Below are 20,721 nucleotides of genomic sequence, written 5' to 3'. Positions count from 1 at the left end.
TTATAGTTGAATATAACAATTTCACAGGTACAGAATTAAAAAATCACTGTCTTTTATTGTGCAGCACTTTACCATTTCCTGTTGTCACATTGAAGATGACGTTCTTCTCCATTAAACCTGTTTAATGGTTGAGGAAAAGGGCTACAAGTGAAAAAAGTTTTCAGTTTATCTGTAACCAAATAAAAAGCCAACTTGTGATTAAATTAGGTTTTTTTAGAAGGAAACAAACTCATCTGAGCTCAAATAATACAACTATTTAAGACCTGAAATACCACCGATCTGGTTTTCTACCACAAAACCAGAGGTGAGGGTAGAACAAAGATATCCAGCTAGCCAGATTGCAGAAGGTAGGAGAAAAGCATAAAAGTAAATACTACCTTCCATTCCAGACCTTGTCCTTGGATGCAGTTGTTTCCAGTTAGTTTTTTGGGCCCTGGTTCAGGCCCTCTCTGATCAGAGGTCTCATTTAACTGTTCTTACAATGGTAAACTCCAGTGACTGCAACTGCAGGATTTTTGGAACTCTGTTTTACAAAAGCATTTTTGTTTTTTTTTTTTTTTGTGTATTTGCTTGAAGTTTTACAAACAGTGAAGCATTTTAATGGATTAGGTAGTAAATGCCAAATAACAGTAATGATCTGATATGTGAATTTCCAGTTGAGAATGAATTGTTGTGTGACCCATAACAATTGATGCTAAAGGAAATAAAATGTGTGAGATAGGTGAGTTATTGCAGAAAAATACACTTCTTGTCAATTAAAAGTCAAAATACTAGAATGCTAAATAAAATTATTTGATAAGGAGAAAGGTGCATTATGCGAACTGCGAAAAGTTATATTGTATGCGGCTTTCCTTCTCAGAGAGCTAATTCTGGATTTTGATAATTGCAATTGCAACTGAAAGAGTGAAGAGAAAAAAACAGGGAAGGAGGGATATTTATTCTAACAACTATGAGAACCTAGAAGATAAGTGAATTTGTTAGCAAGGTGATTGAAAATACTTAGGTTATGTTCTGATTAGTTTTGTGATAAACTGATGAAGTCTTTTCCTGTTGTAACAAATGGTTATATTTGAATGAGAAAAAAAATGCCTTCTAAAGATTAAGTATGTGCTACTACAAGTAAATGAAACAGTTCATACTCTGAGGTCATAATTTGCTGAGAAAACATTTATTGAAAAAGTTTTCTTTTCCAGATGAGTGTCCTTTCACGAGGGCTATTTCCACTGGTTTTTGTTTAGGATAAAGCATAAGAATATTAGAGTAAACACCAAATAATAGAGCTTGTTTACTTAGAGATGCGCATTGCACATCTGCCTTTATAACTAAATTGTATCATATTTATATAAATCTAATAGCTGTTCAACCAAACCTGTTTTGTCTATAGTAGCACAATACAACATTTTCAATTGCAGTGAGTATTTGTATGAGCACAAAGTAGTCTGATTTAAGAACCTTCAAGAAGTACTTTTTTAAAATTCAAATGCAAAATATGCTTCAATGCACAATTTTATTTTTCCTTTCAGATGGTCTTATTATTGTTGGTGTCCATTCAGCGAAATTCCCAAATGAAAAAGTCCTGGATAACATTAAAAGTGCTGTTCTAAGGTATAATATTGTCCACCCTGTAGTAAATGATGCAGATGCAACCCTGTGGCATGAACTAGAAGTGTCCTGTTGGCCAACTCTGGTCATTCTCGGGCCTCGTAGAAATATGTTGTTTTCACTTGTTGGAGAGGGACACAGAGAGAAGTTATTTTTATTTACTTCTATAACACTGAAATTCTACAAGGAGAGAGGACAAATCAAAGATAACAACATTGGAATAAAGCTATACAGAGATTCCCTCCCACCTTCTCCCCTGCTGTTTCCTGGTAAAGTCACCGTAGATAATTCAGGAGAAAGGCTGGTAATAGCAGACACTGGACATCATAGGATTTTGGTTACTCGAAAAAATGGACAAATTCTACACACTATTGGAGGTAAGGGTATATAAGTTTATTATAGTAATTTTGTTTTATGAGTAGAGTATGTTCACTGGGCGTACTAGGCTGATTCTTTTCTTTGAGGACCTAGCAGTTTATAAGCATTGCCAGAATTTATTTTTCTACTAAAATCACTTTTACTGGATATCAGGGGATATACTACAGTACTGTCAGTGGAAGATTCTGTTAATGCAGTTGGTTGAGATGTCTAATTTTTTTTTTCTTTGTTCCATTGACTGAAGTTTGTATTTACATGTGATGTCCAATATGAATTATAAAAAATACATTCTGTATTCTTCTGAGAGACTTGGAAATGGGTTTAGATTTAAGTGACATACATCCACATCCAGCAGTAAGGTGGGGAAAAGAAAACGGACAGTAATGCCTCCCTTTCCAATAGAAGAAATGAATGTTGAATTATGGTGGTGGACGTGTATGGGGAGGTTTTTGGGGTGTGTTTTTTGTTTGCTTGTTGTTGGTGGTTTTTTGTTTTGGGTTTGTTTTTTTGTTTTTTTTTTTTTTAATGAAGGGCGTTCCTATATGGCATCTCCTTCTGGTTTCTAGAGGAGGGGAGAATTATTATGAACAGTGGCATTGCACTAGTACATTGGCACGTGAAAATAAATTTGCCTTAGTATATATGAAAAGGCCTGTGTTTTCACCAAAATTGAGGTGTAACATAAACAAGTTATGAACATAGTGAAAGTATTTAAATTTAGTTACATTTGTTACAATGTTTGTTAGTAACATTTCAGCTTTAAAAGCTAATCTCTCTAACTTTTTGTAAAATTATTGTCTGCTTTACAGTGCAAATCAAGAAAATTTGCATGTTCTTTCTATGCTTTACTCTTTCATAAATTAAACATTCAGACTTGTTATTTTTTTTTTTTTTAATCCGTTACAGTGGTCAAAGATATATCTTCATGCACCAAGTACATAGCTGTTAGGACAGTCCATCTATGAGCAGCCATACCAGACAGACTTGGGAAGTGATTGAATCCCTGAATCATTTAAAACAATGGTTCATTTATGTGTCAAAATCAGGACCTGTATGATGATGTGTACTATAATACTTAGTCCTACAAACCTCATAAAAATATCAGTGGCACTCTTGTTTAAGGAAAGGAAGAAAATCTCTTGCTCTTTGAAGTAACAGTACGTTGGATAGACAGCTTAATTATCCAAGTTAAGCTGTCAAAGGCATTAATTTTAATACCTTTCTTCTAAGGAAAGTACAAACAGTATTTCTTATGACAAAAGTCATAATTATGAGTATTTGGTTTCTGTTTGATATGTGAGATGAAGTCTCTGCAGACAAGCTACCCTTTAGTGTTCTGAGATAGTCATTAAACAGCAATTCAGAGGGAAGTGTCCCAACCTCTGAACTGGTACCTGTCCTTCCTGCGGCACTCTGTGCTATTGCCTGCCCTGGGGATGGGCACCCTGACGCTTACAAGGGGAACTACTGGAATCTGACACACCAGCACCTCAGTCCTCCATGTCTGTGAGGGTCTAAATTGTCTTCTGACAGTACGTTGTAAAAGTTTGTGTATTTAAGTGACTCAGTTAAATGATTCAGTGGGCAGCAAATAATGTAATGAAGTTGATAATACAGTATTAAATGTGGGCATGCACAAAAGTTGAAATTACTATATTTGCATCATAAATGATGATGCACACATAACTCATATCTAAATGTCTTCTGCTGACACATACTGCTAATGCACTTTAAATGTTACTGCCTCTGAAATTCAATCCTTACCTTCATGCTGTTATATTCAGGTCATGTTCCTTTCTATTTCTTGATTGTTCTGTGTAAAAGACTGTCATTCCATCATTCTCACTGTTCTGTGTAGCTAGTTCCATGCCATCTTTTTCCTAATGATTATTAATGAGAAAATGCTGCTAATGAAATATTAGTTTCATTTGTGGTTACACCAAAATCTAAACCACTGAAATTAATTTGTGTTTTGGGAATTAAAGTTTTTCCTACTGGCTTGCTTTGGTGTAGTCAGGAATAAAAAAAGATATTTTTTTTTTATTTCTGTCTTCTGTTGTTGCTGTTGTCCTTTAGTGCAAAGGAACAGGAACAATTTAAACCCCTATTAAGTCTTCTCTTTGGAAGATGAGCTTAAAGAAGCAGAGAACCTGTGGAGGATGAGTTCAAAACTTAATAGCACCAGGCTATGGGAATTATATAACACAGTGACTAAAATGAGACTGCACAAAATATTAATAATGTAAACTGTACAGGGTTTACATTTACCAGAAAAGCATCTCTTTAGAATATGTAATTCTCTTACAGGTTTAAATGTATGCACTTTATTTTGAAGTGTTTTTTTTTTTTTTTTTTATAAAATTACTCCTGAGTTTGCTTTGTTTCATTTTTAGGTCCAAACAGTGGAAGGAGAGATGGAAGATTTTCAGAGGCAGCTTTCAACTCACCACAAGGAATTGCTATAAAAAATAATGTTATTTATGTAGCTGATACAGAAAATCACCTAATTAGAAAGGTAAATTTTCCATAAGGAAATTCAAAATTTAATCCGTTATACCTTATTCTACTTACACAAGTGAAAATGTATATCACATTACTCTCCAAATACCCTCAACATCAGGAAGGAAATTTGGCCCAATATCGTATAAAAAATGTTGCTGTGCAGTTCTGGTTTTGAAAGGACTACATACGCTTTTGTGCTTCCTTTCAAATGAAGATGATATGCACTACTTGTTGTAGCATAACCGATTTTTTTTTTTTATCCCTAGTGACTCTTACTTTCCTGTTATTAGAAACATCTATTCTTAGTACTAGAAGTAAATTGTTTTTGTTTCACTTATAGTAGTATCAGATTCATATCTAAAGTTATTGTACTACTTTGGTTCAGTGGATATCTAAACTTCTGTTAGCTGTTTGGATCTCTAAAGTACAGGTAACTGCTTTAATATCAGAATTGTCTGCATGAAGATTTTTTTTTTTTTGATTAAACACTTGTAAGGTTTTAGCATGTAGGAATGTTACTTTTTGTATATATTGTCATTGGATCTTACGCATGGTTAGGTCAAATTTAGAATAATCATAAGTTAAGTTTGTTGAAGCAATAGAATATTACTTTATTATTAAAAGTATTTTATGCATCTTGGAAGATCATGTAGTCAGATCCTCATCAGTATGTCTGATTAGTGATCAGAGGAGATACATACTTACTCAGTTTAGGGTGCCTTTGTACTGTTAAATAGGTTCATTCTGTGTTTCATTTTTGAGCACTAGTCCACAAACTCACTGCACTGTATTCATTGTAGTTGGCAACCAGGTTTTATTCTGGAAAGGAGCAAGGCTCCCTGTTTGTAAAGAAACATATTACTAAAAATGAACGGTTTGCTCCAGGGTCCTCATCTTACTAATATTCATCACTGTAGCATGGTGACCACAGGAAATTAGGTGTAATAGGTAGCAAAGACAGCACAGAAACATCTGAAGATCTGATCGTGCTGCTTCAGCATTTTTCATGATAATTACATGTTCTCTTTTATTTAAATGTGCCATGAGTGTATCCAAAAATTAAAGTAATACAATAGCTACAGGACATGCTTTCAAATATTTGTGCAGGCCATGGGCCTTGCAAAAAGAATGCATTTACTGCTACAAAAGTTAGAAAATTCTATTCATGAAACTCCCTTTTTGCATGAACATCACGATACATTCATGAGAGGTATTGGGAGTTATTTAGAAAATAAGCAAAAAGGGAAGGAAAAAAAAAGGATTTACGTTGCAGTAGTTAAATAAAAACATTTTTTGCTCTAGAGCATAAAATAATTTGCTTTGTGCAGATTATTTTATATAGAGATGGGAGATACTGTTACAGTATTTGAATTTTTATGTCATATTCCTATAGAAGTTTAAAATAGGACATCCACATCCATTGTCTATCTGAGTATTTCCCTAGAAAATTTTGATGCTTTCTTCTACAGCAGCTGAGCAAACTTTGCCAGAGCAGTGTTAATTTTTCTTGTGTGTGAAAGAGAATGTCAGGCACGTGATTTTTCCACTTCCCTTACTGCCCACATCAGCAAACATTGTGGTAAAATTATTCTCCTACATAAACAAATACCTGAAATTTGTTAGGATTTGGGTTTTATTTGTCAGCAAAAACTTGTTGGTTTTGACATCTGGCTCAAATTATCTGTAACTTCAGTCAAGTTAATTTTGTACATTCAGTGTGTATAATTTTGCTTCTTGCAGATTGATCTGGAATTAGAGGTGGTGACCACTGTAGCAGGTGTCGGGGTACAAGGTGTTGATAAGGAAGGTGGAGCAAAAGGAGAAGAACAGCCTATTAGCTCTCCGTGGGATGTGGTCTTCGGAAATTCAAGTATTGTATCAGTTGAGCTTCTAATATCTCAAATTTACACATACATGACTGTTTGCTAAATGTTTTCCTGGTTTGGTAATAATCTGAGATGGAAAGATTTACTTTACAACTGAGTCTAAAAACCAGTGGTTTCATTTGCAAGTGATATCTACAGTTCTGCCTTGGATCTTGAAAAAATGTGAACTGTTCCTTGATGGAAGAAAAATTCTTTTGTAGTGAGTTATATGGTTACTGGATTCAAATACAGAAGGAAATTGTGATTGCTTTCGTTAGGCCAGTGCTTTATGCCAGGATCACTTAAGAAGCAGCTACATTTTACAGGAAGTGCTCATTGTCTAGAAGTTCCTTTCCTTGACCACTTGTAAATATTTGAGTTTAGGAAATAAAATAATTTTAGTTGGGGACATCTGTTTATTCCTGTTTAGGTAACATAAAATCATTAGACTCAAGATCACGATAGAGTCAATCAGATAGGAGAGGAGTACCTCAGAAAAAACCTTGCAAGCATCAGGGAGTAAAAATGAAATCTTTGCATCAGCTTCTGAGGATTTAAGTAGCTTGCTTTCCTGATTCACTTAAAACACACCTGAGCTTGACATCACATAACTGCCATGTTTTCAACTGTTATTAACTGTGAGTTCATGTGCTATTTTCTTATGTTTTCATTTCAACATAATTTAGAAGTTGCAGATGCCAGTTTCTTAACAGTGACAGAACAATGCTTTAGTGTGGTGTAAAATGATTAGGTTAGTATTTCAGGCATAAAAATTGACTTCCAATATTAGGATTTCTTGAATCTGCAGTTGAATGGGATGGGGAAGTAGCATTATTTAAGTGTAATTTTTTTATATTAGAGGTGCTTTGTAAGATTAGTAGATTAGAACATTTTACTGTCCTGGAAGCATTTGTTATAATCTTGGTTCAGTTATGAGGGAGGAAAACACACTCAAGTATAAGGGAACATGAGGCTGGTTCATAAATGCTGATTGTATAGAAGTCTTCTGGTACAAATACATTGTCAATATAGACAGTGTACCACCAGCAGCCTTGACTACTTAAATATGCAACTGACATAAATTTTTAGATTTAACACTTTAAATAGCATGTCTTCTACACACGCACACGCACTTTTCCCAAAGCCTTTGTCAATGACCTTTACAGTCTGTGTTAAGCGTATGGAATCCTACTTGCAAGAGAAAGTAGTACCTGAAAGAGAATCTCATCAGATGTGGGTTGCTGTTAACAAAGTCATGAGTTTTGCTGAATGAGTTTTGCTGACTTTTATCCAATTTGATTTTCCTTTTATGAACCAGTAGACAGATGTGTGACTAGATGGTATACTTTTCAAGGTATCTTGAACTAGCAGGCTGATATCCATGGGATGTTATGTCAGAGTTGTTTCTCAGATCAGCAAAGGAGGAAACTAGCAACTCATCAGTGCTTCAGAAGCTTAAGCTGGTTAACAGAACTATTAAAAATATCCTATAATTTTTCATTTTTCATGATGCTTTCTTCTGCTTCTGCCAGTAGTTGAATATCTGTTGATACTTTTTTTTTGAGAGCTCTGCTTGTTAAATGTTAATTGATATGATTGTTATCAACATGAACATAATAATTACTGAATTAGTCACCTGTAGAGGATTAGTCATCTCCACTGCTCAACACTGACTGCTGAATTTTTGTAAGCATTTACATAAAAATCAGATCTTCTGAATGCAGTCTCTTCAGACCAGTATAGATTTTTTTCATATTCAATTAGAATCTACCAGTCAGCGTCTATTTAGATCTCTACAAAATATAATATAACCTGTCAGTTAAGAAGAGATTAGATCAATATAAATTCCTTCTTTGAGAGGGTAGTAGACCAAATAGATAAAAAGGGGGTGGGGGGTGGGGGGTATGTGTGTGCTTTCAGTTTCTTTTTAAGATTTTTTTTTTTATATGGTTTTGTGTTAGTAAAGTAAGCTAGGAAAAATATAAATTACCATAATAGCTATATAAAACTCTTTAGAAAACTATAACCAGAGAGAGTTGTCAAAATGGAGGGCTATACTGAGTAGAATGTCAACAGGAGTCTGTCCCAGAGCATGAGGAGCCAGGACTGTGTCTTGTAATCTACAGTGCATTTGTCTTACAGCATAGATACTGTCATGGGCTGCAGTGACTTCTTTAAGCTTATTACCAGACATCAGAATAATTTGTCAACACTGCAGCAGAGTTTGTCAAAGTTCTTTTGTTGCTGCACATTCCTTGAGCCTAGTAGGATATTTTGTTACTGTCCAGTATCTTAGAATGCATTTTTTACTCAGTAAATACATGCAAAGCACATTTTTGTTGGAAATCTTCACTGTCCTGGGCAGGTACCCAGCCTTCTGCTGGTGATTCTCAGTGTGCTGTCCAGCAAGTAGATACCTTGTTAGCACTATATTAAAACTGGTATGCCAACACCTATTTCTGCATCTGGATGGATGCAGTAGTGGATGAGAGTTTCAAAAATTACTTTTGTTCCCATCTACACAGCAGTGTCCGGTTTTTACATATATGTGTCTGTGTAAGTTGCAGGAGGTAAATGTACACTTCAAAGCTTAGGTTTGTTATTACAAAATTCCTAAGTTTGACTTTTGTTTTAACTGGCATGGCATATGGGAAGTAACATCAACTTTCCCATTTCCCTTAGATCTGTGTAGCTTAAATTGTATACAAGATGCATTTTTTCTTTTCAGAAGTTAAATTTATTGATTTTATAGTTTTTAAACAAGTGATGCTTCTGTGAGTTTCCTTTCACTGTCCAAAGCCATGCTATCCAGAACACAAAAGGGAGAAAAAAAAAGAAGTTTTATATATTACACTAGATAGTACTGAACAGCTTATGCTGACCTTTCTCAAAGTCTCAAAGGGAAAGGTTACCTCTTAAGAGATTACTTCTACATCCAGCTTTGAGTATGTATTGATCAATTAAAAGACTTCATTGTTTACGTTTTAAAATTTTAATGTATAGTTTGCTGTGAAATTAAAAATATTGAGGAAAAAAGCTTATGAGGGCATACAGAAGTTAATATTCAGAACAGATACTATTAAGTAGCATGCTTTTAAGCATCCTCATAGTACTTTCATGGATAATAGATTTTTGTTTCCCCATTTTATACAGATGCTGAAGTCTTAGGCAAAGAGTTTAAGTGACTGAGAAGTACCATTTAAAAGAAAGTTGGCACAAATGTCTCTCCTTAAGGTAGGGGAGTTAATGGAGACAGAACACATGCTAGAATTCAGGCAGACAGTATTCTTCCTTGTCATCTTTTTTATTTCTTTAGTTGTGGCCACTGAGCTCATGTTTTACCTTCCCCCATTAAAATTTTTGAATGAACTCCAGGGTTTAAATTCTGGCTTCATTGAAGTTGGTGCTGAAATTTGCATTGACATAGATTGTGCAGGAAATACAGGGGGAGGGCCATCAGCTTTAAAATACATTACTGAATTACTGGGTGCTTTTTTAGCTTTCTCTGTTGTCCCCTTCTATTTTTATTCAGTGGGTGTTGAAAGCAAGTGATACTTAAATGCACAGTTGATCTGAGCGTGAAATGTTCTTGATAGCTGCATTCTTGCTGGAAGGAACAGGACAATGACCTGTGCTTGGTGACATAACTGTGTGTTTCACATTCCAAAATCTGATCTTAAATTGCATGATTGTAATCTATTTATAGAAACTCCCAAGTACAGTATTGACCATGCTTTCAGTAAACTAGTTGGAAATTTTTACGTCAATTTAGATTTTACATAGATATTATTTAAATGAATGTACAATACCTTATCATACTGGTACCATTTTTATAGCCCTTAAAAGGCAAAAATATGTAAGTTTTTTTTCCTCTCTGTGTTTCTGCTAGAGGGTTATTTAGTCCCACTGCATTCCAGAGGAAACACTTTTTTTTTTTCTGAATTACTCATGGAGATTCTTCCCTAATTTTACAAAAAAAAAAAAAGCAATAATGACTTCAGCAATAAGCAATTAGCACTTCCTGTGTGAGCTCAGACCATATATGAGCTGTTTATGTCTGAACGGTCTGTGTCTTGAAAGTACACTTTTTTCACGTCACTTGTCTTTTTCCTTCTAGTCTGGTCTCATTCTGTCATTGAAGCTCTAGCCTTCACCATCCTGTGAAAGGAATTTTCCTTGGTAATAGCTGAAAATAAAAGAGCTGCTTTTATGATCATCAGGGATTAATTAGGAACTGTTTTTCTGGACAACTCAAAATTTTAATTACTCTAAGCATACACTGCATATGTAATATGACTGCATGATGTAGCAATGTAGATTTACTTGGAATGCAAATGACCTCATCTCCTTAGCAGTTTCCTATGCAAAGTACAAACTCAAAGATACACCATTCAGCTTTGGGCTGCATCTGCCCTCATACAAGTTCAGTTACACCAAAAATCATGTTAGAGTCATCATTGGAATGAAACAGCATTGTCTGTTTTCTCTTCTTGATCTAGATCATAAATTTAGTTGTAAGTGGTAATTATTTTTTATTTTAAATACTTTAAATTTCAAAGAAAAAGTAAATTCTTCATTAAAGTTAGGGCTAAAGTGGAAGACTTACAGGGTTTTATTTCTGTGTAAGAACTGTTTAAGGAGAAAAAGTCTTTTGAGAAATATGACATTAAGAAAATACAGTGAAGGACTGTAGTGAAGTAGGATGTTATCCAGTCTTGCTTTGGGAGGACTTCTGACACGCATTATTTTCTTCTGTATGTTCTCTGATTGAGTCAACCAGCTTTATACTGTTGGCAAAATCACAGAGAGGGACAAATAGATTTAACTGAAGTTTTCACATATCCTGACATAATTTATGTATGGTTTCTGTCACCCCTAATCAACTTCCAATCTTGTTCTTAAACTGACATTTGTTTTTTTTCCTGTAAGCATTTGAGAGAAAACTGAGGAAGGATAAGCTTTCAGAACTAGTAGCTTTTTGTGTGATGAACCCAACAGACTTTATCTCTACAGGAACCTGGTTAAACTGTTGACTGAATGCTCTGATTCTGTATTCCAACCCAAAACTAAGGAGTTTATGGTATTGCTTAATAGTAATAGCAACAAAAGTTATTAATATTTCACACGTTCACTATAGAAACAAGTCAAGATATTAGATATTTATGTTAGTATTTTAGTATAAACATGCCTTTGACAGAAACATGCAGAGACTAAAGTCTTAACATAAGGATGTAGTGTGAGCTGTGACTGAATATACAATAGTAATCCCACACAATTTAGTCTGACAGACTGCTTTTCTAGTAAGTTGGACTTCTTGACGTTTTGACAAAATGGATGATATGGTAACTTTCTGCAGTAAAAAGAAGCATTTGGATTAGTAAAATTATCATTTTAACAGATGTCAAATTTAGTAACTGTTTGAAACCCATGATTTGAAGCTGCCTTCTATGAAAAAATATGGTATTTGTACCTGTAATGATGACTTCTTATTCTCTTTGTTTCACAGTCTGTAGTCTTGTTCTGTGGATTAAATGTATGCATATGATAAAGAAGTTAAAACTACAAATCAGATTGCTAAACACTAGTTCAGATACTGGTTTTAATGCAAAATTCCAGATGCAGAGCTGCTGCAAATAAACATCTTTAACAAGTCTTACAGAGACTTTGTCAGACATGCCAGGGTCAGAATGAGACACTGTTTTTAACTGTTCTCAGATGATGCTAAAAGTGCTTTAGAATATGGAATTTGGGTGTTGGGAGTCAGAAGGGGCTGCAGTGTTGAATTACCCTCAAGTGTATGTGTTTGCTGTGCTTATATAGGAATGAATAAAACACATGACCAGTTAGCTTTTTCTGTAGTTGTAGTGATGTATCCCAACACTAAATAATCTAGGTTAGTTCTTTTATGTTAACAAATGCTATCGCTTCTACTTTGTATTTTTAAGTATCTACTGCCATTACAGTCAGAAGGCCTGAGTTAGAAAACTTGGGAAAGAAAGAGAAAATATTTAATTATAGTAATAATTTTTAAGCTTCCTACTACCTCCCAGTGTATGGACATCCTCTTGCTATCTCAGTGCAAGGATTTCTCTTGTTGAGGGGGCAGGTAAGTTAACTAAAGAGGAAAATTAGAGAGGTATTTTGTTTAATAAAGGGTTATGCTCTTTGCATGATGTAACACTATGTGAAGAGTGTCAGATAGTATAGGAAATAGAGAAGAAAAATAATTTTCACTCTTCCCAAAAAGGTCATTCAGGGCTTTGCTATCTGTCTCACTGAAGAAGAATGATTCTCTAGTTGTTCTGTCAGTCGGATTTGGATTTAATTTGCTAAACTTCTACTTATTTAAGTGAAGGCAAGACTTGCATTCACATGTGCACATAGGCGGTGTGCCTATCTACAAACTGGAGGGCATGTTGTACAGCCCTTTTTGCCTTGTGTTTTTGCAGAGGATGAGTGTACCAACATACTTCTTCCTTGGTTTTGGTTTTTTTTTTTTTTTTTTAAGATAAAATTAGTAGACATGAATAATATTTTCAAACAAAGTCTATTTAGAAAATGTCAGTGGTGCCAGCCACGAAATGTAACTGATTCCCAGGCTTTTAATTCCCAGACTAGAAATAAGTATGCAGTCCCCAGTCAGGGGAGTTGGAATTGTGTGTAGTCCCGGGAGTGGAATCTCTTCAAACTTTGTTGTTGACTGGTACAAAATAGTCTTTTCTGTGCATTCAGATCGACTTACTGTTAATGGTCAGCAGTATTGCTCAACTGTTTGAAGTTGTGTATGTGTGCGAACAGGACTGTGAATTCTTAAAACACAGATATATAGCAGAGACAGATTCAGAAACTGAATCATCGCATAATAACTAAAACATCATATAATATGGAACAGCAGTGCATTCAGAGCTCTAGTTCATTATTAGTGAATCTTTATAACATAAGTATATCACATTTGCAAGCCATACTTTGCTTTGATACAGGCAGCACTAAAGATAAGAAAGCACATATCCTAATAAGGAGAAACTACACTGGATTTTTAAAACAGCTCAAGATAGGTTGGAATGTGATTCTTAATTGAATACATGTAAAAGAATTGCTTTGTTCTTTTATGTTGTTTTATAATAAATTCCTTAAAAATAAATTCTTTCCATTCAAGAATGATAAGAAGTTATGATAATGATGGCATTATGATAATTTTAGCATGCTGGTTCTCCCTGGCCCCCTTCTCCTGCTAAAACAGTACAAGGATGACAATGGTGACTTATCCTCAGACTGTTTTATCCTGAAAGAAGAGGTTTTTCTGTCTTTTGTTTCAGAACATAAAGCATTAAACTCTGTAGTGTCAGAACCACTGTGTGATAAAATAACTTAGCTGTGCAACTACATGCATTGTTTTTATTTTTCTGGTTTTGTATAAATTTTTTTGTTAAAGTTCTGACATATTTTCCACAATTCAGTATGCTTGTGCTGTTTCCATGCTTGCATCCATTCTCTTTGTTCTAAGTGTCATCCAGTAGAAACTATTTAAATTGCATATAAAATTTATGATGGTTATGGAGTTCTTACTTATTTTTTCTGTCTTGTTCCTCTAGTTAAAAAAAGGATTTCCTCTCTATTGATCTTACGTTTTCAGTAAAATTTGAAATTAATATTGATACTTTTTTTCTGTGTCTCATATTTGATAAGCCTTTCAGTGTGCAGAATTACAGTAAGAAACCTTTTCAATTTTTCAACGTATAGCTGCCACAAGGAAGTCTTCAGTGGGTGGGATTAGAGAATTGGATAGATGAATGGAACAGATTTTTTTAAAGTGCTCAGTTCAAGTCTTACTCCTTCATTTCATTGGGAGATGAAGTGAATATTAAATAATTAACAAAGCACTTTGTAAGATCCCTCAGAATGAATTGCACAGCATAGCAAGATAAAAGTTCACTTTCTGAATTGACCAGTGATTTTAGCATTATTCATTCTGGGGTACTCGGAATAGTAGCCTCTGAAAAGTACAAGGTATGAATCCTGGAAACATAAGATCCTGAAGTTGAACATGTACTATATAGGAAGTAGTGAAATTATTTTGTAGGCCATTTTTTCGATTTAAATCTCTTAGAAACAAGCTTTAATCAAAGGTGATTCTGTAGGGGTGATTCTGTTTGGTGTTTTTTTGTTTTTGTGTTTGTTTGGTTGGGTTTTTTTTTAATGGTGGTTTGGACATTCTTGTGACTCATAAAATGTGTGTTTTCCAACTCATTTTGCAAACCTTTCTCTCAACAAAAAATTCTGAGGTGCTTTGAAAGTTTGACTTTCATTCTTAGAGCTCTAATTTGCGTAAAAACATGGAGCCATGTGGAGGTGCAGGAAAGAGCCAGCAGAATTCCTATGATCAAAGTCTTCCAAACTTGATTCAAGAAACAGAAAAGGTTGAAGATAAACTTGTTAAAATCATACCAGTACTATGCTGAAGAGGGCTCACAGTATGAGGAAATTGATTCTGGAGACAGAAGGATGCTTTTTTTTCCCCTCTTGCAGTGTGTAATGTAGGAAAAGTTTTGGATTAGAAGAAAAACAGCAGGACTCAGTTGGGGGAATGACGGTAATTTCATTTTAGGAAGATTGATTTGGACTAACTTCTCAGGTATAAAATGCTTGCAAGAATTTTACATATAATTGCTTCTATTTTGAAACTCCAAAATATGGGGGGGGGGAGGGGAGAAGGAGTATCCATTAGATTGTTTGCAGGAATAGCTATGAGATGCATAATGTTTTATAAGTTCATGTGAATAAAACGTTTCTGTAAGCAATTTTAAGATATTTTTCTGTTGAGTGGCTAGTAGTTATTCTAATACCTGATACCCTCATTTAGAGAAACATTTTGATGTTGTCTCTGACTAGGTGGGACAGTTGTATAAAGTGTCCATAAACTAGTAAAATGTTAGATAACAGTGTCCCCATTTTAATGCAGTTTAAAAATGTCAACTTTCTGCTCTTTAAGATTTTCAGAAAAGGCTAAAATAAGTAAATTTCTTTTGGTTTGGGGTTTTTGTAAATGGTCTTTCACAATTTGTCTCTATGCTGTTTTTATGCTGTAATCTGATATGTTTAAAGCTATAGAGCATTTATATGTTCTTTGCTTTCCATTTGTATCATTTTATTTGTGAAGTGTTATCTGGGCAAACTTTGTGTAATTTAGAGATTTGTGTTGGTGCATATATACTTTGAGTTGAAAAAACTAGATGTTTGACACGAACTTGAACACTTCTTGATCAGGTCACTGTTCTGCAGATCTGCATCTTGCATTTGTGATACTGGATGTGCATAGGGAAAACAACTTGGAAACTGGATAGTTAGTGCAGGGGAAAATTAGTAATTGCCCACATCACATCTAATGATTAAATAAACAGCAGGTTTTGTTCTCCATAGTGTAAATCTGCATAACAGGCAAGCATCAGTTACCGTTATCTTAAAAACATTATGTACTCTATATAATGTACAGTGGTACTGCAGTGGTTATTTCCCTCAAAACCTGTAAACAACTGCCAGTAGTGTATTAAAACCACAATTTTTATATCCTTGGGAAGAGAACAGAAGAAAAATAGCAGAGTTTTTGGTAGATGAAAGACATTTTCTCTCTCTTCTTCTCTTACTCTGTTCTTTGATTGGATTTTTTTTTCTTCCCCATGGCAAAAGGTGAGCTGCAGTAGGAGGGACAGCAGGGTTGGTTTGTTGATTTCTTTGTTTTATAAAACATTCAAAAAAGTTTGGTTTTTCATCTGTTTTTATACGTCCATTTTTAAAAGTTTCAGGGCCCCAGGAAGATGATGTTTTATGGATAGCAATGGCAGGCACTCATCAGGTATGGGCACTCATGTTGGAAGGTGGAAAACTACCAAAGGGAAGGTAAGCAGCTGTAATAAGAGACATGTGAAATTGCTGTTTGTCTTGCTAAACAGCTTTCAAACCCCAAAGAGAGAGATAATCAAATTAAACTGAAAATAATTTTTCTCAACTGTACTTAGCTTGAAGCTTGCTGCTTCTGTTCAGACTTAAAAGGCGTGTGACCTTTAAAGTCTGCCTGCTTTTTCCCACATCTGTTAGGTGAAATGAAAGATACTACTTTTGCTATAAAACTATGACTTGGTAAGGTACATTCGTATAATTGAATGTTACTTTTCATTGCATTTGCTGAATTATCTAGTAATGAATGATATACTAAGGTGAAATAAAATTTAGCAGAAAGGGACTGAATAATTCCTTGTGCTGCAGTACAGTTGGTTTTATAACTCACAAGTGCTTGTCCTGTAGCTTCAGTTTATGTGTAATGTCTGAAGTATTTCAAACTCATTCTTGAACTTTTCTTCTTTTTGTACATTTTTCCTTTAGTGATTTAAAGAAAGGAGTCTGCCTTCGATTCGCTGGGAGTGGAAATGAAGAGAACAGAAACAATGCATACCCACATAAGGCAGGCTTTGCACAGCCTTCAGGTCTCTCTCTGGCTTCTGAGGAACCATGGAATTGCCTTTTCGTAGCAGATAGCGAGAGCAGCACTGTGCGAACCATCTCTCTGAAAGACGGAGCAGTGAAGCACCTTGTAGGAGGAGAGAGAGATCCATTGGTAATCACTTCAAACTCCCCCACACTGCCCTACTAATATTCCTCAAGCCTGACCTGGAGGAACCACTTTTGGGGTGAGAGGGCAAATCAGTTTCCGTGGCCATCAATTTCTTAACTTCACTGCTTGGAATGCAAATGTGTGCCAGTTGTGATGCTCAGGTTGTAATGCAGATTCTTGCTCCTCAGATAGCAAACTACTTATTTTTAAAATAGCCAACTTGATTCAGCATTGTTTGGTCATTAAAGCCAGCTGGATTCATATTGATAAATGTGAGAGTTTCCATTTCCATGGTTAGCATCCACACTTCCAAGTTTTCAGTATCCTTGTTTTGAAGTTGTCTTGATTTTTTTTTTTTTTTTAAGTCAGTGAATTTCCATTTGATTACAGTCATTTAAATTCATGTCAACATTGAATAATCAAATGTATTAATTTAATAAAATACTCTTTCAGAATTTGTTTGCCTTTGGTGATGTGGATGGAGCAGGCATCAATGCAAAGCTGCAGCATCCCTTAGGAGTAGCATGGGACAAGAAGAGAAAACTGCTCTATGTGGCAGATTCCTATAATCATAAGGTAAGCATATAGTAGCTTGTTATATACAGACTTTGCAATTTTTACTACTACGAAGGACTATTTTAGGAACATACAAAGGTTGTGTTTGGTTTGGTCCATCTCCAGCTTTCCTGTAGCCTTCTCTAAGTATTGGAAGGTATAAGGTATCCCCAGAGCCTTCTCTTCTCCAGGCTGAACAACCTCAACTCTCTCTGCCTGTCCTCATAGGAGAGGTGTTCCAACCCACTGATCATCTTTGTGGTCTCCTCTGGACTTGCTCCAATAGGTCCATGTCCTCCTTATGTTGGGGGCCCCAGAACTGAGCACAGTACTCAGATGGGACATGTAATTTGGTAAAGTATGATAACTTAGCTTCTAGGATACACACTTGGAAGCTAAGGTACTCAAAGATACTGCTGGCTTCTGAAAGTGTGGGGCATAAGATAATGCAGAACTTCTAAATCCTGGTGGTTTTTTTTCAGAGAAGTTTTTTGTGTCTGTTTATCTTAGATTAAAGTTGTAGATCCCAAGATGAAGAACTGTGCTACCCTGGCAGGCACAGGAGAAGCAAGCAATGTTATTGGCTCCAGCTTTGCACAGTCAACTTTTAATGAACCGGGAGGTTTGTGTGTTGAAGAAAATGGCCGCTTGATGTATGTTGCAGACACAAACAATCATCAGATTAAAGTGCTGGATTTCGAAACAAAAATTCTTTCCATGGCAAGTAATACTTACTAAACAGGCTGATAGTGGTGTTTCTTGATATAAATTACTATTACAGACAGCAAGCGGTATAAAAATCATATAGGTAATAAATTTTTGGGGTACCGTAGCTATATTCACAGAACGTTTTGTGGTGATCTGGCAAATAAACATTGCCTGCTAGCACAGTTGTTGAAAGCCTTAGTCTTTGGAAAGGCAACTTTTGCATGAAAACAGAAAGTGATGATCTTGTAGAAAAGAATAATACAGAAACATGATTTCTTAAAAACTACAGCCCGGTTTTTCTGTGTGAAAAGCATTTCATGAGCACCTTGTAACAAGTGGAAGTTATAATTGATTACCAAGTCCTATAAGTAAGCGGTAAGAGATGACTTTGGGAGGTCATACATAGGGGGCTTCCAAGCTGTCAAATCAAAACCACTGTCATAATTGAGCACTGCTGTATTTGCTTATAAACATGAAGGCAAAACATATTCATGCTCCTGTCCATCTTACAGGGGCACTATGTCTTAACATTTTCATATATATATATATATATATGTGTATATATATATATATGTATGTATATGACATAATGGTCCAACTGTCCATCTTGTATGTTTCTTGCATTTAATAGTACATGATTTTAATGTGTGTTTAAATTTTCATGATCATATAACATGTTTGTGACTTTTCTGGGAAATTATCATTTACTGTGCAATCTGCATGGTTAAAATCTTGGATTTCATTACTGAGGCATGCAGTTTACCATCAGATTAGAATAAAATACCTTTAAATTTTATTTAAAGTAAAAATATAATGCAACTGTTAAAATTTTCAATTAAAGGATACTCTAGAGTAGTTGTGAATTTTATGGTTGTAACAGTAAACATTATTTTTATTGGGATTAATCAGTTTTATCTTTTTCATTTTAAAAAATCATGTTGTCCTTCCCTTTTTCTTTGCTGTTTTAATGTTGTTGCACTCTGTCAGAAAGTGTTAGTCCAATAGTCATATTATCACGTGTTAGTTTTCCTAGTCCATTTCAGCTTTGAAACTGTGATTGTATTGTGAAAGCCTATTTGCATTCAGTACAAATAAAAATAAATATTTTGCTTTATTTCTATCAATAGTTGCCTATCCTGAATCCAGAAGCATGCGATGTTCCAGATAACCTGCCTGAGCAAAAGGATAAGATAAAAAACCTTCCAAAACTACCTAAATCTGCACCAAATGTTCAACTTCCTTCATTAACTGTAGCTCCTGGCCAGACAATTCAGTTTTTGCTAAAGTTGACACTCCCTCCAGATTCAAAACTGAATGAAGAAGCACCCAATTCCTGGTTTATCACAGCAGAAGGTAAAGTGCCTGTGCTGTTTTATCAGTTGAACAGGGGTAGGTAAGGTACAAAGTGGGCTATGTCAGGACATGCCTGCCATACAAGGGATCTTGGCCTGATGAATCAAAATGTCCTGCCCAGTCCTGTGTTCTCATTTGACCTTGTGATGCAATACATGTTACTTAGAGTTGATAACATTTAATAGCTGGAGTGTGAAATTTAAAAAAAAACACCTGATAGGCTGCTTTTGGTTTGAATTAATAAATGCAACATTATTGTTGGTGTTTTTTTAAAAACTTTCTTGGAACAAGCTGCCAGTGAGGGCTTGCAAAGGTACTGATCCCCCTTAGATGCTTGCCCTTTCCACTCTGTCTCTACGGACAGCTTACCACAGCCCTACCCTCTGTTTCTCTGAGAAAGCTTGCCATGAAGCTGAAACATATTCCTGAAAGAGATTCTGGTTTTTGATCTTGTCTCTTCCAAAAAGTACTTGAGGTACATTTATACCTAACTGTTTTGAACCTACTTTGTCATAATTCATATTTGCATATTTCTGCTTTTAAAAACAATCAACAAATACTGTACAGGCACTGCAATTTGTTTATATGCCTCATGATTTAAAGTAGTTTCTCATCCCAGTTTGTGCTTTTGGAGTACAAATAAACTGTTTCCAGGAGAGCTGGAATACTTTTTGTCCTACAGAATCTCCAAATATTGTTGAAGTAAAAATATATGTGATAGCTCCAAGGGTTAGTAAAATTGGAGAATGTAAGCAAACTAACTCAACATGTTGTTTCAGGCTTATAATTCTAGATCCAACTTTCAGGTATTTTCTGAAAAATGCCAAAAAGAGCACCTCATCCATCTCACTTCCAGTAAAATACAGAGTGTAATGCAATGAGCTAGGTACATTTGTTGTGCAGTTAATTTTTCAGTTCACATACTCTTGAATATTTAAATAAATGTGAAACTCAAGTTCTGTTGTAACGGTCAGCCTGAACATTACTAAATTGCAGCAACCCACTTTTATAGCCAACACTTCTGTTTGGAAATGCCATAATTTATCTGCAGTTCTATGCATTTATGGCAGGTAACTTACCTGGAGTATTAGACCTCTGATACAAATGTACATCAGCCTGATAATTTAAGGAGTTTTCTTGCATATCTCAGAA

At 35.0% G+C, this 20,721-nt stretch overlaps 1 protein-coding gene across 2 annotated transcripts in view; it reads left to right on the top strand.

The window, feature by feature from the left end:
• NHLRC2 (NHL repeat containing 2) overlaps nt 1–20,721 on the top strand; it is a 34,679-nt gene that overhangs the window by 5,863 nt on the left and 8,095 nt on the right. For both annotated transcript variants that reach the window (XM_032988681.2, XM_032988683.2), the window contains 8 exons: nt 1,524–1,979; nt 4,374–4,495; nt 6,223–6,352; nt 16,142–16,241; nt 16,725–16,956; nt 17,407–17,529; nt 18,019–18,228; nt 19,344–19,569. In XM_032988681.2, the coding sequence (XP_032844572.2) occupies nt 1,524–1,979; nt 4,374–4,495; nt 6,223–6,352; nt 16,142–16,241; nt 16,725–16,956; nt 17,407–17,529; nt 18,019–18,228; nt 19,344–19,569 (1,599 nt within the window). The remainder of the gene's footprint in view (nt 1–1,523; nt 1,980–4,373; nt 4,496–6,222; nt 6,353–16,141; nt 16,242–16,724; nt 16,957–17,406; nt 17,530–18,018; nt 18,229–19,343; nt 19,570–20,721) is intronic.

Source organism: Tyto alba, unplaced genomic scaffold, assembly GCF_018691265.1.
Source record: "Tyto alba isolate M040663 unplaced genomic scaffold, T.alba_DEE_v4.0 Super-Scaffold_1, whole genome shotgun sequence".
In the NCBI taxonomy this organism is placed as follows: Eukaryota; Metazoa; Chordata; class Aves; order Strigiformes; family Tytonidae; genus Tyto; species Tyto alba.
Note: the sequence above shows the minus strand (reverse complement) of the source record. Positions and strands in the feature narration are given on the sequence as shown.